The sequence below is a fragment of the Blennius ocellaris genome, assembly GCF_963422515.1.
Source record: "Blennius ocellaris genome assembly, chromosome: 4".
Lineage (NCBI taxonomy): Eukaryota > Metazoa > Chordata > Actinopteri > Blenniiformes > Blenniidae > Blennius > Blennius ocellaris.
Window position 1 is genome coordinate 12,368,238 of NC_137653.1, and position 17,043 is coordinate 12,385,280.

A 17,043-nucleotide genomic window follows, 5' to 3' on the forward strand; every position below is an offset into this window, starting at 1 on the left:
TGTTGGTAACTCTGGTCCTTAACCATTTCCATTTCTCGTGACTTGTCAATCATTTGAACACTGAAGCGGCCGTCCAATGAGATGACAGCAGTGACCCCTACCCTCACCAATCAATGACCCTTGAATGACCCCCCCCCCCCCCGATCTTTACAACATGCGGAGATAATAAACACACAAGACAACAACAGGCACAACAACAGGGTTGTCACACAGCCGTAGTAAAAAAAAAAAAAAAGTTTATTTTTTTCTCAGTCTTTATAGTGACAGTTTTGTGAAGCAGTAGTACAGAGGCCATTTGTGAGACGCCTTTTTCAAAGCACCAGTTGCCACGGCTCAGTTGCTATGCACAGATCCAGGTGGCAGTAGTACAAAAAAACTGAGTCGATGGCTGGAAACTGATGAGTTTTATCTGATGTCAGTGCACTGTGGCCCACCACTGATGAGCTGGTCATCATGGCAATGACTGCTTCTCAACACAAATATACAGTAACATATCAAAAAAACACAAAGCATGAGATTAATATGGTACAGGATGCAAAGAAAAAAAAAAGTAAAAAAAAGAAACAAGATGTTCTGCAGTTTTATGTGCACCACTAATAGTTTTATAGCACCAGTGATTCATACAATCATCAATGTTCCTTGGAGTATATTTATCCGTACACACAGGATCTACATGTGGGGGGGGAAAAAAACAAAACAACAAACAATAACCGATACTCAAATGCAGGAGAGTAATGAGTGCTACAAAGGAGTCTTGGGAGACACGGGGATGGACGAAGACGAAGCGGCAGTACGTCTGGGCAGGTAAACGTCCCTGATCATCAGCAGCCACCGCAACTCCTCCCGCAGCTGCCCCCGAGTGATGAGCACTGACCGCTCAGCGCCGCCACGCCGCAGCGGGAGAACTGATCCCGGCACAGGTCGGCTGGGCACAAGACAAGAGCTTAGGGTGAGCAACGACAGCCACCGGGCGTCGGCACGGACACGGAGTCAGGGGAACCCACCTTTGAGCAGCTCCTCGTGAGCACACACGGTCCTCACGCAGATCTCCTTGTTGATGACGTACACCCGTCGCAAACTGAATGGAAACACATGTGGGAGGCGCGCAGACAATGAAGCACACGGTGACATTAAAGCTGGAGTTCGCCGTGAACTCAGACGGTTACGAAAACTGCACTTAAGCGACGAGCCAGCCTCCGTCGAGTGGACAGCGCCAACTGATGAAGACTCTTAGATAAACGTCTTTTGAGACATTCGACCAAGTCAAGTTGACCTGGTTCAACTTGAGTCGAGGAAGATTCAAGTATTGTGTTTCATTCAGGAATCGACCAAATAGCATCTCTTCAAGTGCAGAGACTTGTGCAAAAACATAGTAGTCTTCTTCATTGTTACAGTTTTACAAAGCTAGTCAAGGTTTATCTTCTTCATGTAGGCAAAACCAAGGAAATAACAGCTCTGGAACGTATAATATCAGAGAACAAGGTGTAAATGTTTGGTTCTTCAAGTCGATAATATATAAGATTTCAACTACATAAGGGATGGACAGTGTTGCTGCTGCACTGTAATTTCACTTGTTGAGTTCTCGGGCTCCATCGCAATGATCACATTCAACAGACACCTTTTATCAAATCTGCCTCCTGTGTTGTCTTTTGTCTCATTTTCATCCGTTCACCCTTCGTGACAAGAGACAGGCAGAAACAAATAAAGACAAATCTTCCAAATTCAAACCAAAATCAAATTAGTTTAACACCAAACGTATGTTTCCAATTATACTTGTGTTGAAAACAGATCAGAACAGATTAAAACAGATCTTGACTCGGCGTGGCCCAGAGAGTAGGGATGCAAGTTTGTGACTGAAAGTTCACTGGTATGAATCCCACGACGACATGAGCGAGATGCCTAATCCTGCAGCTCAAAATGTGTCTGTCAGTTCATCCAGAGTAAAGCTTGTGGACCCTGTGAAAGCAGCAATAACTGTTGTATGTTGTGTGTGTGTTTCTCAGGCATGTTTATTGTTCTCTTTTAAACCTTCTATCTCCTATTTTACATTTTGTACTCTCGGAGTAGCGACTGTGACTATGTGAGAACACCTGTTGTACTGGATGTTACTGGCTAGTTTGAGAGAGTAAAACTATTATATGACGCTCTAGTTTCCACCCGCAGCCCAACAAACATGCAACTGGGGGTTATTGGTGACTAAGTTGCCAGTTGCTTTGCCACATCGTAGCCACTACAGAGCGCCATTGTCCTACAGTATTGTCAATTATTTGCATGTACCATTAATATGACCTACAAAATGCATCGTGTGTCTGTATATAATGAAATAGTGTCACATTTATCATATTTTCAAATTAAAAATATCCATCACGTAAACTGACTGAAAGTAAGGAACACATTTTCAAAGTAAAAGGGACAAAACACATCATAGATCGTTATTATGAGAAGGATGAAGCCAAAGTGTTCTATTTTCATGATTGAAATAATGGATTATTCAGAAGTTATGTGGTATATTCCTAAACAAAGTCCGTTGCTAAATAAAGGGTTGGAGTGAAGGTGAATGTTAGCATTTTTGTGCTTCTGATTTCTTTATAACGACCATGTGTTTTCTGAAGGTTTCAGAGGGGGCTGAAATGGCTTCCGTGTGGCATTATTACAACGTGCTTTGTTTGTCCCACACACTCGGGGGGGGGGGGGGGGGGGGGGTTTGCCTGCTGCGGTCGGCAGCATCAGCGATAATGACCGTGCTTCCATTTTTTTGGGGGGTGGCGAGCGTCTCATTTCGAAGTTGTTACCTGTAGAAGCAGAGGCTGTTGAGGCACTGCTTGCATGGCTTGTGGACTGAGTAGAGTCTGGTGCAAGGATACTGCTCCTCTCTGCAATCTGAGAGCCAATATAGAGAAGCAATGAATGTCCCACGTCAGTGTAAACAGCTGAATATCCGTCGTCTCTTCATCTCGCTTACCAAGAGGGCCGGGCTCCGTAGGCTCCGTCTCCAAATCAGAGTCTAACGTTCAAATGGGAAACAGATTCAAAAGTCAGACGAAAAGACTTTTTTTTTAATACAATTCAAATTCGTCACACCAGTGAATTCATGTGTTTAAGTTACGGAAGGAGAGTCAACGCGAGGTACCTGATTTCTCTGGACGGATCACTGGCTCCAGCCGGACCTGCTGCTGGTACGTTTCTGGAAGATTTTCAGAGTCTGGACTCTCTGAACAAGACAAACGAGAGGAGACGGATAGTCGTCACACGCCGATGATCAAGCATGAGAATAGCGAAAGACGTGTGTGAATGCTTTCACCTGTTAAATAATCTGGCCCATAGTCCTCTGCAGAGCCATAAAACGAGCCGGAGGGAGAGAAACGTCTCGTGAGATCAACAGTTACAGTGAAAAGACAAACACGCGCTGCACAAAGCTTATAAAATGAACCACCTGCACGCCTCCGAGGAGTAAACAAGCAGCTTGGTGGGGCTGTAATCTATGACTTCATACGCAAGATGTTTGCAAATAAAAACATGCAAGAGTCAAAGTGCTATTTACACTGTGATACAGTTGCCATGCGGGAGGTAAACAACAGTGGAAAGAGGAGCGAGAACTGCTGGAGGCGAGGTGACACATCCGAGGACAGAGAGCAATCAGCAACACATGTTGCGAGAGCTCTGATGTAAACCTCGGGCCGAGCGGGAACAATGGGGGCCAATATTCTCTTAATGAACTCACCCAGAAATGGAAACCGTTCCTGGTACTGAGCCTGGGCGAGCAGCAGGACTGTTGACATTTCGGACAAATAAATCACAGAGATGGAGTGATGAGAGAGATGCAGGCATTGGAAAGTCTCCGGATGAGCTCCGTATCACGCGGGCCTTCGCTTTTTTTGCTTTGGAGATTTCAAGCTTTATTGCACACTTCGCCTTCGGGAACTTCAACACGTCAATCTCGGCTCACGTTCAAACACTTTAAATGTGTAAATGCACAGAGTTTTAGAACACAAACAGGCGTCCTGCAGTCCGTTGTGGCTAATCTCAGCAACGTTACACCAGAGTTCCCGGTCAAATGAAAGGTTTTTTGCCTTGTGTTAGAATCTTAGTCTGGTTTTATTATATTCTGTTCGCTGTCTTGTTTTCATTTTGTGGACGTCATTTTCTGTCAGACCTCAAATTGACACACCTGTCTCCTCTCTTTTTATTCCTCAGTGTGTTTATGTGCTCCTGCAGCCTTTGCTCATGTTGATTGGCTCCACCCTCAATTGTGCCAGCTGTGTCTTATTTTTCCGTGTGTGTGCATGTGTGCAACAGTACTAGTGTTCTCCGTGGTTTAGTCCTGCGACGCCTGTTCCTCGTCTGCTTTTCCTCTAGTATTTGGTTCATCGTTTTTTGTTTCCCCCCCCCCACTGGAAATCATCATTGAATTCTCTTTTTCGTCAAAGTCTGCATCTGCTCCTCGGATCGTTTGCCTGCATTCCCCAAACTTTAAGGTTTAAACTTAATACTGATTAAACCGGCGTCGGGTGAATCTCCCAGTGTTGCACAGTGTGTCTCGGATATTAAATGTCCAAACTTGGTCAGCTTGTCTCATTCTGGATATCCCTGAATACACGTTAGAGCAGCACCAGCCAATTCATCTCAGTGCCAACTTCAATCAGGACGAAATGAATACAATGTGCTGGATTTGCTCAGTGTTATCAAACTATATAGATCAATTCAATTGTTGAATTGGTGATGCTTAAAAGTGTTTCTCCAAAAGAATTACCCCCCCCCCCCCTTTTCTTTATTTATAGTGCTTTCTATTGTTGTTTGTGTATTTGGCTTAGTTTGTTGTTGTTGTTTTTTGATGTGGTGTTGTTTCATCTGCTTTCTATACTCTTGTAACACTTAGAAGCGAAGAGAATAAATAAAGAGTTTAAGAGACAATAGAGCTGATGCTCACAAGTACTATGAGATACATGACATCCACAGTAGCCCCCCTCTTTCAGAAGTAAAGGCTGCAAAGTCTCTGTGTAATGCAGTGAGTAAAATTAAGTGGATTTGTTCTCACAAATTAAACGTATAACTTATAGGAGAATTAATACTTTGCCCCCTCTTATTGGAGTTACACAGCTTTCTCCAAAGTCAAATAACAATGAATCTGATTAAGTTTGACTCCGTCTCCCAAAACATGAGCACTGCAGTTATTTGGATTATTTTCTTCTTGGTTGCCATGGAGACACCGCATTGGCACAATCAATATTTTGAGACTATCGAATGTTTTCGATGGTTTCATGATCTAATGTCTCTCTAATGTCTCGCGTTACAGTTGGCGAAGGCGTTCGACAGGTTTTGGAAGACGCCGTGAGGAAAATCAGACTGAATGCGTTTGAGCAGCTGCTCGGACATTTCCATGTGTGACGTTCTGCGTTTTGCTACTCCGTATGATACCGAATGAGTTCTCCTCTCCATAAACTTTAAGGGCTTAATAGGACGTTTCATTAAATACTTTCTTCTATGTCTGGCAGATGGTGGGGTTTAGACCACGCTCACATCTGAAGTTTAGCTGAAAGCACAAAGATCGGAACCAGCTGCTCCGCTCCTCCGCTCGATCCCCTGCACCCTCCCTGCGACGGCTGTCCACCCAGAAACAAGTTATGACTTTGTGTAAAACCACAGTGTGCTGGGTTTATTTATTTACGTATATATTATTTTTCAGATCTAAGTTTTGAATTCGAAAACTTTAAGCTGGAAAATGTTTAGTGTTGTATCCTGTAAACCTGCGGACGGGTTATTTCCACTCATCTATGTCTTTTTTGCTGCAATGAGGTAAGCAGGTTGATGCAAGTGACTTTGAATCCACTGTACAGACACAGTGGTGGTCATGAAGTTTCCTTTTAGAACGGGGCAACGTGGCTCCATTTTGCACCAGGTAGTGCTGCTCCCCCCTTGGATGAATCCCCCCATTTATCGGCCAACATCTGTCGAACCCACTCACAGCGATGTCCCTAAAAGGACTCGCAAAACGCATGACGCTACTTCAGCGTGTAAAACAAAGTGCTGCGACTTCACAACCACCTATAGCTTAAACAGATAATCATTCAGAAACAGCCACCTCCTGCACATCAGCTGCAAAAAAAACACTGAAAGATGAGCTTGAGGTGGTCTGGGCCTCCTCATCTCTGGATACAACTGTCAGATGTGTTGCGCCATTTGTGGTTTTGTAATTTTTTTTAATTGACCTCCTTTGTGTTACTGCTGATTGAGATGATTCACATTTCATTTCCATATTTGCATTATGTAAATGACCCATAAATAGTTGCTGTTTTTAATGTTACATTGTGTTTTCCAGCCTTGAATGTTGCACATTAATTGAAGCGTCACGTTTGCAACAGGGGAAATGAGGGTGAGACACTTCAGAGAGGGGTGCGGTGCCATTACCTGGCATGCAGATGAGCAGGAGGACTCTCATGGTCGCTGTGGGAGGTAGACTGACTTCAGCACTGGACAAGGAGAGCAGTAATTAAAAACAAAGCAACATGGAAGCCATGCATTTCTCAGTGCTGGGTGTTCAGGATTCCTGAAATCTTGCACCCCTCCAACCCCATGTCGCCCTCTCATCTGTCTGCTCTCCTTCACCCCTCATCCTCCCTGCTTCCCCCCCTCACCACTGACCTCCCCAAACAGGGAAGAAAAAAAAAAAACAGCAAGAATTTGGCATGTCGTACCTCCTAAGAACAATCTTGCTGTTTTCCTACTTTTCCTCGCTGCTGCAGCCGACAGTCTCGAGGCCGCATTCCAGGAAAAGTAACAGAGGACCCCCTTAAACCCCCCCCTCCCCTCAGTCTCCACATCCTTCATTTCCCTTCTGTCGCCCTCACTGGTCATTTCCTCAAACCCTTCCCCCTCCTCCTCATCCTCCCCCTCCTCTTCATCTCTTCCCCCTTTTTCTTTCTTTTTCAGCCCAACAAGCAAAAGAGCCTCTGGGTCTGTGGAAATCAAGTGTGGATGGAAAAAAAAAAAGAAAAAAAAAAGTTGAACATTGACATTGTCACATCATCACAGACCAGTAAACCAGAGTTTTAAGGCTTTCAGTGAAATTCAGGAAGTCGCACTGTAGAATACAGTAAAAGCCATCATTGTAATGACCCCCGACACCAACTCAACTACTTTTCCCTTTTTGTGGAAAGTATGACTGTTCCTCTTCCACTGCAGCTCTGCAAACCTCCTCGTACCCACAGTGTGAGCCGGTGAGTTCCTGCTTCTTCAGCATCTGATCAAAACAATGTTCACGAATGTGCATTAATAAATGAAACTCACACACACACACACACACACACACACACACACACACACACACACACACACACACACACACACACACACACACACACACACACACACACACACACACACTATTCTTGTGCATCACAGTGGCTGTCGGAAACCATATGTTTTCACAGCCCACATCTGGGAGTGATCAGCCAGCCTCTCCCCATTGAGTCCTTCCCTTTCCACAGACCCGTGGGTCTGCAAGCTCCCCCACCAACACACACGCACGCACGCACGCACACACGCACGCACACACGCACGAGTAGTAAGACTTTCTGAGGACAACAGTAGTTGTAGGAGGTGGAAGGTTTTCATCCCATCCTATTTCAAATCTTTTGTTTTCATAGTTCTCCGGAGGCCAGCTCTGACAATAAAATAGGATATTTTCATGTGCCCTCAACGACCCCCACTCTTTGGAAGCCTCTGATTTTTCTCCCCCTCTCTCTGGTCCCATTACTGCAGGCTGTGCTGTGAAAGTCCCTCCTCCTTTTTTCTCTCCAGTGAAAACACAGGACCACATGTCAACTCTGCATTAACACACAAGCACAAATGTCCCAGTTCCTTTTTTTTTTTTTTTTTTTTGCATGAAGTACAATGACAAACACGAAATGACCCTGAAACACAGGGAGTCGGATGAATGCATGCATTTTCTGCACAATTACCTCATGTCTCCTTTTTTTTCTGTCTCCCTCTCCAAATGTCTGAGCATTAATAAAACTGAGTTACACAGCTTGAAGTGGAACCAAACAAATGAGGTCAAGGTAAATGCAAATACAATAGTACCATTGTCTCCAGTGTTCTTACCTAACTTTGAATCACTTTGCTCCGACTTGCAGCTGCTCTCCTGCGTCCTGTGAGTGCAGGAGGACCTCGCAGCGCCACATTGTACCACCCCGCATCTGTAGTCTCCTCCCCGTCTAGTCCCAGTCCCAGCCTTCAGCCCCCGGCCTCCTGCTCCTCTGCCCCCGGCCTCCTGCCCCTCTGCCTCCCGCCTGCCCCCCCCCCCCCCTGCCTCCATCCAGAAAGGCTTCCAAGCTCAGACTCCAACTGGGCCCCTGACCCCAAACCAGGGTATCTGCAACCTCGAGGACCAAAATATTTTTTTCCCTCTGGGATTAATAGAGTATTTCTACTTTGTTCTATTCTTATCTGCTCAATTTTGACCAAAGTACAATTTGTCTGGCTCCGCCACACGTTCAGCTTTTAAATTGAGAATAACACAGTCGTATAGTTCAAAAATTTTCAACATAAACTACTTTAAGTTCTGTGGCTGTTTTAAGCAGTTTTTGCATTTAATTTCCTTTTTTTTTCACACTTTATAACAGTTTTATCCACCTCAGCTGTTTAACTTATTAATTTTATCTGCTCTCAGTTCTGACTTAGAAATTATGAGACATTTTTTTTCTTTTTAGCTTCTCTGGTTGTATAAGCCACATTAGCAATTTCAGCCATTTTACTTTTCAGTTTAACCAGGGGATACGAGTGCAAATCAAAATGTTAAACCATGTGATATTTTGTGAAAGCGTCAGGGAGCCACACGGAGTTTTCATTGCTGTACAGCCCGTTCTCTAAAGTTTAATGTGCAGCCGAGTCTTAATTGACGTCAGAACCCATAAAGTCAGCAATAATGATTCTATTGCTTTGCTATTCTGATAGATTTGCTGCAGTGGGACGAAGTGTCCAGGCATTACAGCATCAAAAACTAGTTTAGATTTGACGCCATGGGAACATTTCAAATAGACACTAAAGACAATCTTGCTCAGAAAACTTTGAACAAGATGAGACTTTGAATAGGATGAGATGACAGGTTTGATTTTTGGTTTAGTTATATGCAATTTCCTTGGTTTTTCCTGAAACTCACATTATACTAAATAACCAACCTTGTGAGACATTTAACACCTCCTGCATTAGTTTTAATCGTTTTCAAAAAGCATTATATCTGCATCTGTGAAGCTGCCGAGTCCTTGTTTTTGCACTGCAGCGACACCCGGAGGACACAACCTGCCAGTGTAGGCAGAGAACATCATCAGACAATCAAACGAACGAACACGTAAACATTTCAGATATTTATTGCCCATCAAAACAAAGACTTCTGTTGGTAAGTTGGAAGAAGTAGTCGAGGAGACATGTTTGTGAATTAGGCGCCAACTTAAAAAGCAACAAGCTATATAAACCCACAAAGCGCCTTGTTCCGACTTTTAATATGCAGCTTATGGCCTCACAAGTGCAAGGATATACAGGTAGTAGAAGTGGAGATAAAAACCTTGGTTATGGTACAAGTAAGACTCATTCACACACAAACACTCTCGCTCCTGCATTCAAACTGTACATGTGCGTTTTTGTAACACCGAGTCGTCCGACCACACAAACGCAGGCTGTGGTGGTGGAGACACCCGCTGTCCCAAGGCCATCGGACCTCAATGAGCATTATAGTTTAATCATTATATAATTTAATTATGGAGGGACGGGTCGCTCAACAGGAGCACTGAGGTTTCAGATGGCCGCCGTCTTCTTCTCTTTGTACGTGGCCATCATCTTCTTGATCTCGGCGATCGCTTTTCCCGGGTTCAACCCCTGAGAGCGAGAGAACGGTGACGTCATTCACAAGCAACAAGCAGCCCGTTTGCTCTGCTAAAATAGCGCTTCGTTCAGATCATATCCTAATGATTTATTCACCCATTTCCTTCTAAATACAATTTCAAATTCAATCTGGTCCAACATGGTCAAACGTATAGTTTTAAAAAGACGCTTATGAGGCTCAAGTGATACAGACGTGGTCGCTGCCATGGCGTCAGACTTGTGGCGGTAGCACTAGTATCCTGAGGAGTTACCTTGGGGCAGGTCTTAGTGCAGTTCATGATGGTGTGGCAGCGGTAGAGGGAGAAAGGATCCTGCAGCTTGGACAGGCGTTCCTCCGTGAACTCGTCTCGCGAGTCAATCATCCAGCGGTACGCCTGCGAAACCACAACATCCGTCACTCCATTGCGCTTCGGGATGAAACTAAATTAAAAGTGACCAGACAAAACTCCTACCTGCATGAGCACGGCGGGCCCCAGATACTTGTCTCCATTCCACCAGTAACTGGGGCAGCTGGTGCTGCAGCAGGCACACAGAATGCACTCGTACAGCCCGTCCTGCAAACAAGGGAGCGGCTTTACATTCCGACTCCTGCTACGAGAAATCTGGTCCGTCGACGAGGGCGAGGAAATGGGAGACGTACCAGCTTCTGTCTGTCCTCCACAGTCTGCAGGTACTGCTCCTTTCCCTCCTGAGACTCGTCCTTCTTCTTCAGGTAGGGCTCAATGGACTTGTACTGAGCATAGAAGTTACTCATGTCCTGCAAAACACAAACAATCCAGTCATGCCCGAAGCACTTTATCAAGAACCCAGACTCGACCACATGGGATAAGTTACTTTATAGAACCAGTTTTATTTCTCCTCCCTCGGCTCAGAAGCGGTAAAGAAGATGTTTTCTGACTGATGCACACTGCAGATTAACATGTTTGTCTTGGTCTTTACAACGTGTTTCTTATAACACAATTTATCTGTGGACTTCAACAATTTCTAGTTGGGTTTTTCAGTGAGTAAAATGACTTAAAATGCAAAAACAAAACAAAGATAAATGCACTAAAACTTTGTTGACGACACAGGTTCAAGCGACAAATAATTAGAAAACGAAATCGAAGCAAACATTTTGACATTTCCATGAATGGGGCATGCAAGGAACAAGCCAGCAAAAACAGAAAGCCCCCGGGACCTTTAACCCTTTCACTTCCACCAACAATTAAATCTGATGCGTAAATTAAAAAAATTAAACCTTTCTTCCCCAAAAAGTTCTGAGCTCATATATTAAACATTTATTTTTTTTAAGGGTATATTACTGAAATACAAACATGTTTAATGGAAAGTGGTCTTTTTTACCCACCGGGACGAGGTCTTTGACCACATACATGTGTGGCAGAGGGTAGATCTTGGTTACTTTGCTGATGTTGGTGTCGATCTTGTTGAGGCAGGCCAGAGTGTTTCCTCCATTAATATTCATGGCACACGACCCACAAATACCTGATTGGGACACAAAATTGGCAACTTTTAATCAACGACCGAGGCAAAAATCACATTTCCTACAGCAATAGAGAACACAAGGAGTTATTAAAAGTAACATTATCTTACCTAAATTGCATCAATAGAAAATGAGAAGAAATAATAATCTCAAGAGAAAACTACTCAAACTTTTGCTTGCCAACTGTAATAAACGTTTGTACATTTCATTTTTATAAAATTACAATCTAGCGACACATCTTTAAAGTGACGCCAAATATCAACCTCCATGTAACTGACCTTCTCTACAAGAGCGGCGGAAAGTCAGTGTGGGATCCATCTCGTTTTTAATCTTGATGAGGGCGTCGAGAACCATCGGACCACAGCTAAAAGAAGCACAACCAATCACATGAGTGAAGCAGTCGTTTCACAACGTCTACGTTTTCAATGTGTTCAGGGAACAGGTGAAAGTGGAGCGCTGGACCCGTAACCAAGCTGTCCTGGTTTTTAATCCACCTGGAAGGCTGAAGGCTGCACTCACTTCATCAATAAAGCCCTCCGTGTATATCAGGCTGCTCCCTTTAATACCACGAGCACAGAGCTTCCAGCTGGTAATCACTGGCATTACTAAATGCGATTGAAAAAATGCGACAGCCGGTAGGGTGCATCACGAAACACAGGCTCAGATTTGATTGGATAGTTTATGAACTGAAGACAATCGGCTCCATTGAACCTTGAAACCATTTTACTTCAGGCCACGGATACAGCTCCGTATTCTGAATATCAGACAAATAACCTTCCTCCGAGACGTGCCACTTAAATACTTGAACGAGAGCATACGATTATATCACATCAGAAAAAAAAGCCTTACGTGTTGAGGTCAATCTCGAAGGTCTGCATGCGGGGTTTGTCTCCTGGAGTGTCGGGGTCCCATCTGTACACCTGGAACTTCTTTACCCTGGGCTGGGCTGCGGGAGCTGCCGCCGTCTGTGCATACCGCACCGCCTGATCGTGGGGGGGCGGAGAAAAACATTATCACACTGAGGAACGTTCGTCTAGTCCGAATTACTGAAACTAAAAGTGCACTACATAATTTAGACTGTATTCCCATACAAACGTAAAATAAATACTTTTATATGAGCTCAGAATTATATTGATACAAGTGGTAGTCATAAATAGATAAACTAATGTTACACATAAACTTGGTTTAAGGTCAAAAAGCTGTTGAGTGGTTTATGTCGAATGTGTACAGGGTGTTGTTTATAAAACTTTGTTTTGGTGTTTTACCAAGCCTTCAAGATGTCTAGTATTTTTTTTAATCGAAGGACCAAATGAAGACAGACTGAGTTTACCATTTTGTCTCAAGTATTATTTTTTTGGTGTTTAATGAAAGTTCAAGCAATCTAATAAAATCCGGGATCCACAAGGTTGGTTCCCCTGCTCTTCTTTAATAATACAAGTAAAAAGTAGCACAGACGGTGGGGAGCCGTGTCAGGAAGTTCAGTATCAACTTGTTGAATATACAAAATTAAGATGTGAACAGTATGAGACAGGCAGCCTGGAGACTTGTGCAGAGGAGAACTTAGAAAACATTAAAAAGGTTGTTGAAGCAATGTAAACACTGTATAACGTCACAAGCATAAATCTGTCAGCGCTGCATGCTACTTTAATTAGCCGATTATGTAACCAATGTTTACAAAACTCGCATTCTGCCACGCTGTGTCTACATTTTAATTGACTGTTAAGATGGAGGCGCATAAACACCCAGCAGAAAAGCACCAAGATCTTTTGAAAGCTGTATTTAAACCGGGGTTGTGTTTAGAACAGCTAGCAGCAGGAAGCTACCGGCTAACCTGTGATACGTAAGCCTGAGTTCAGTATATAGACGGAGCCATTCCTGTTAAATGAGCTCAGAGTCGCTGTAACGATTAACGAACCAACACTTTTACTTTGTTTCATGTTCCCATGAGTGGCAACTCACCACCAGTCCCGCTGGGCAGCGAAACGCCGAAACCCCGCATCGAGTCAAGGACGTGAGCGCCGCAGCCGCCATGTTTTTCTGTTCTGACCTCCACCGCCTGCTTTCCCTTCAGCCACCGCGGCTGGAGGGGCGCGTGTTTCTTTTACCCGATTCTCCCGGAGTGAAGGAGACCGTTGTGTTTTCACCGACGACAGTTCTTAAACTCTGATTTTAAAAGTTTGTTTCAATCTTTGATGTTGGTCTAAATTCAACCTGAAGAGTCAGAGTTATTTAGATGTTTGACGTCCTTTTGTGAGTTTGTTGTTTGATGTCTCAGATATCCAGTTGTTTTAAAACAAGCGCACCCAGTCTCCTAGGTTTGAGCAACGTGTGTTGGATCGGCTCATGTAACGCGGGGTTTGGCTGCGGACGGAGTTGATATAAGGTCGTTTAAACTGTGAGTTTTCGTTGTGTTAAAAACCACACCAAAGGGCGGAGATGGTGTTTCTGAGCCTGTCTTGTTGGATCAGAAACCGTGGACCCGACAGATACTGGAAAGTACAAGAAGTCCTCAAACATGCGCGGGTAAGGCGCCGACTAATATCTGCAGAAGTACAGCTTAATGTGACCTGTGGGCTCTGAAAGTGATCCCATCTGTTACCCCCAACGTGTTTTAAATACTCCTCATACAGCACTTCAGAGGCAGGAAGAACCGCTGCTACAGCCTGGCTGTCCGCGCGGTCAGAAGAGCGTTCGTCTATGCAACTAAAGCCCGGAAGGTCAAGAAACGCAACATGAGGACGGTAAGATGACAGCAGGTTGATGAAACTGTCCTTTTATGCATCCTTCCAGTAAAATCCAGACTATACTTTTGACTTTTAAATCCTGAATTGCTTGTCAAAAGCTCCTGCTCACATCCCAGTTTGAGTTGCATGGAATTATTTACATCCATCATCATCCATCCTCGAAGTTGTGTATTAGGATACAGCAGGTCTGGAGAGACAGAAGTCCAGGTCAACTTCTAGTCAGTGAGCTTTTAGTCCATCTTTCTAGACTATCGGGTGTAATAACACAGAGACGAACAATGGACACAGAGAGAACACGTAAACGTTATATACAGAGTCGCCAATTACATACAGAGACCAATTACTAATTAGTTTTTGTTTTTTTTAAAGACCAAAAATAAGTAAAAGTAGAAACGCATGGTAAAAATCTGCTAATAAACAAACTGGTAGCACAAAGATTAAGACGAGCTGGAGATGATATTTAAGTTGAGTTGATCATGAAGACTCATCAAAACACAGTCAAGGACACAAATCATGTCAAATTGCCATTCAGTCAGAATGAGTTGCTCTTATGTGGCACAACTGTGTCAGCTGACCCGCCCGTTTTCTGATGTGTCAAAAAAAAAAGAAGTAACTTTTGAGTCGTGGTCACAAGATTACAGCTGCTGATGTCTGGAAATCTATCACAGTGTTTTTAAGGAATTCTACTCTCTGTGTTGTATGACACTGTTTGGCTGCACATGTAACATTTTGGTTTCTAGACTTGTGATCATGTTAAAGTTCTTCATCCTGTGTGCTGTGCCCTTATTATTTCAGCTCTGGATCACACGTATTGCGGCAGCAACACGAGAGCATGGGATGAAGTATCCCGCCCTCATGCACAACCTCACAAAGGTTTGTATTTGTAGTTTGATATCTCAACGCTGCTCCAGTGGCTTGGGCTTTCCACTGATGGGTCAACTTTTGTTTTGTTTTGTTTTTTTCTCCTTACAGAGCAGCGTTCAGCTCAACCGTCGGGTCATTTGTGACTTGGCCATCACAGAACCTCGCTCCTTCCTCTCACTGGCCAAACTGGCTCGGGCTCGACAGCAGGAAGGTTTCCGTGCTGCGCTAGGCGACGGCACAGAGCCTCCGGGTGTCCTCTCTCGAGTTATGCTGCAGTAAAGGACTCTTGATGAATTCCCCAATGTGTGCATGTATTTACATTTTTTTTTTAGGCGCACAATGTGTCACCACAAACACACCTGCTTCAGTCCAATGGTGTTGTCTTTCCTAAAATAATCCCTCCTGAAGAACTCTGTCAGTGTGACACAGGATGTGATTAAAAGCCATAATTGTCCTTATCTTCAACCTTAAATTATTGTGTATTGCCTTAGGACTTTGTGGAGGCTGGATTATTTTTGTCTGTGTAAATATATATTTTACCATTTGTTGTGGTAAGACTGTCCTATGAATGTTTAGTTCATTAAACATTTTGATACTTGACCAGACTCCGAGTCATTTATGTGAAAAATCTCATATAAAGGTCAATATGAGTGCCAGAGTGGGAGAGCAAGAAGCAGCGAGAGCTCACAGGCTCACAGGCCCACATGCTCTGAGGTAAATACCGCTGGACAATGAAGTCGATATGTGGAAGTAAGAATGACCTCGGTATGTCATTGAGGTCTTTTGTATTTGTAGCTTTCTGCTGAACTCTGCACCTGCTTTTGGCCCCTGAATCATCCAAACTGTGAGATCACCTAGTATGATGACTGTTCCGTTAAGGGGAATTACTTATTGGCTGTTTTCTTATCATTACAATGACTCACTTATAGAGAAAGTTATCTTATTCCCTTGGACACTGAGGTGTCTAAGGAGAGACAATCCTGTTAACTTTTTATTTACTGTATTACTGGTTTGGCAGTGCAGTTTAATTAAATGTTATGTATTGACATCAAAATCACCAAGCTGGTCATGTCGTCAAACTCAGATTGCAACTCATGCATAAATGCATCTTGGAATATTTTACCATGTGTGGATCAAGGCAAGGCAGTTTTATTTTTATATCACCATTCAGATGTGAGGCAATTCATTGCTTTACAAGGAAAACAAAAATACATGAAAAGAAGGTGGTTAATAATCTTAAGCAAAAAGGATGATGAAATACACTGAAACAAAGCAATTAAGGAGAGCATAAAAGGAAAATGAAGTTAAAGTTTTGTTAAGATAAAGGTAATAAAATAAGAAAAGCATATTGTTTATCGGAAAATCTGAATGATGTTTTAAGGCCTGATTTAAAAGAAGTGAACGTGCCCATAATCCTCAGGTGTTCAGGCGGTTAGTACCGCAGGTGAGGAGTGTAGGAACTAAAAGCTGCTTCTCCTTGTTTGCGTCTGACTCAGTAAACACTTGGTAAACTTCTTCCTCGGGACTTCAGAGGTCTACATTCATATTCTACAAGCAAATCGGAGTTGCATTTAGGCCTGGGACTATTCAAAGCGTTATAGACAAGTAGACACAAGACATATTTTGAAGTTTGTTCTCTAACACACAGGTAGCACAGGTATAATGTGCTCCACCCTCATAGTGTTGGTAAACAGACCTGTAAACACACCTTTACAATGATCTGCCTTCCTGAAAATGAATGCATGAACAAGTTTCTCTGAATCCTGTTTGGTCAGAAATCCTTTAATTCCTGCAATATATTTTTCAGATGGTAGTAAGCTAATCACTGTCTTAATAATCAAATTCATACTCCTCAGAAAAGACGAAGGGCAGGCTTGTCTGTGACCTGTGACTCACAAAATGCTGCCTGATGCAACCAAAAGGAGAATCACAAGATTTTCGCTACATTATTGACCCTCACTGGTTTCCGTTCTGATTCAGGGAGGGCCTGAAATGAATGACCTCTACTGAGCCGGGCTGTGCTGCAGCCAATCAGAAGCAGAAGTACTAGAAATCAGCCAATCAGCGCAGCTGTAGTTC

At 43.5% G+C, this 17,043-nt stretch overlaps 3 protein-coding genes across 5 annotated transcripts; 1 reads left to right on the forward strand and 2 right to left on the reverse strand.

The window, feature by feature from the left end:
• Positions 1–216: 216 nt before the first annotated feature.
• mfap2 (microfibril associated protein 2) lies at positions 217–8,179 on the reverse strand. 3 transcript variants are annotated; one of them, XM_080495096.1, is made up of 9 exons: positions 8,101–8,179; positions 6,406–6,467; positions 3,722–3,769; positions 3,302–3,328; positions 3,131–3,211; positions 2,963–3,004; positions 2,793–2,880; positions 1,005–1,078; positions 217–925 (listed from the first exon to the last, which is right to left on the reverse strand). In XM_080495096.1, the coding sequence occupies exons 2-9, from the start codon at positions 6,434–6,436 to the stop codon at positions 822–824; spliced, it is 495 nt and encodes a 164-aa protein (XP_080351222.1). In that variant the 5' UTR covers positions 6,437–6,467; positions 8,101–8,179; the 3' UTR covers positions 217–821. The 3 variants fall into 3 exon arrangements, with proteins under 3 accessions (XP_080351222.1, XP_080351223.1, XP_080351221.1); XM_080495097.1 differs by having other exon boundaries at positions 6,406–6,441; positions 8,101–8,131; XM_080495095.1 differs by lacking the exon at positions 8,101–8,179 and adding an exon at positions 7,959–7,978.
• A 1,170-nt stretch (positions 8,180–9,349) lies between these two features.
• On the reverse strand, positions 9,350–13,416 carry sdhb (succinate dehydrogenase complex, subunit B, iron sulfur (Ip)). Its single transcript, XM_080495625.1, has 8 exons — positions 13,316–13,416; positions 12,206–12,339; positions 11,635–11,720; positions 11,222–11,358; positions 10,517–10,633; positions 10,329–10,430; positions 10,128–10,250; positions 9,350–9,870 (listed from the first exon to the last, which is right to left on the reverse strand). Exons 1-8 carry the CDS (start codon positions 13,385–13,387, stop codon positions 9,790–9,792), a joined length of 852 nt encoding a protein of 283 aa, XP_080351751.1. The 5' UTR covers positions 13,388–13,416; the 3' UTR covers positions 9,350–9,789.
• A 276-nt stretch (positions 13,417–13,692) lies between these two features.
• On the forward strand, positions 13,693–15,521 carry mrpl20 (mitochondrial ribosomal protein L20). Its single transcript, XM_080494519.1, has 4 exons — positions 13,693–13,879; positions 13,987–14,097; positions 14,896–14,973; positions 15,073–15,521. Exons 1-4 carry the CDS (start codon positions 13,793–13,795, stop codon positions 15,241–15,243), a joined length of 447 nt encoding a protein of 148 aa, XP_080350645.1. The 5' UTR covers positions 13,693–13,792; the 3' UTR covers positions 15,244–15,521.
• Positions 15,522–17,043: the final 1,522 nt, after the last annotated feature.

Excerpts from the sequence above, each read along its gene's own strand:
- mfap2 (XM_080495095.1), bottom strand. Across the intron at positions 3,212-3,301 it reads TGGGCCAGATTATTTAACAG|AGAGTCCAGACTCTGAAAAT; the intron begins GTGAAAGCATTC and ends TGTCTTGTTCAG. Across the intron at positions 2,881-2,962 it reads TACGGAGCCCGGCCCTCTTG|ATTGCAGAGAGGAGCAGTAT; the intron begins GTAAGCGAGATG and ends ATTGGCTCTCAG.
- mrpl20 (XM_080494519.1), top strand. The coding sequence starts at position 13,793 with ATGGTGTTTCTGAGCCTGTCTTGTTGGATCAGAAACCGTGGACCCGAC. Across the intron at positions 14,098-14,895 it reads AGAAACGCAACATGAGGACG|CTCTGGATCACACGTATTGC; the intron begins GTAAGATGACAG and ends TTATTATTTCAG. Across the intron at positions 14,974-15,072 it reads TCATGCACAACCTCACAAAG|AGCAGCGTTCAGCTCAACCG; the intron begins GTTTGTATTTGT and ends TTCTCCTTACAG.
- sdhb (XM_080495625.1), bottom strand. The coding sequence starts at position 13,387 with ATGGCGGCTGCGGCGCTCACGTCCTTGACTCGATGCGGGGTTTCGGCG. Across the intron at positions 11,359-11,634 it reads CCGCCGCTCTTGTAGAGAAG|GTATTTGTGGGTCGTGTGCC; the intron begins GTCAGTTACATG and ends TGTCCCAATCAG. Across the intron at positions 10,634-11,221 it reads TGGTCAAAGACCTCGTCCCG|GACATGAGTAACTTCTATGC; the intron begins GTGGGTAAAAAA and ends TGTGTTTTGCAG.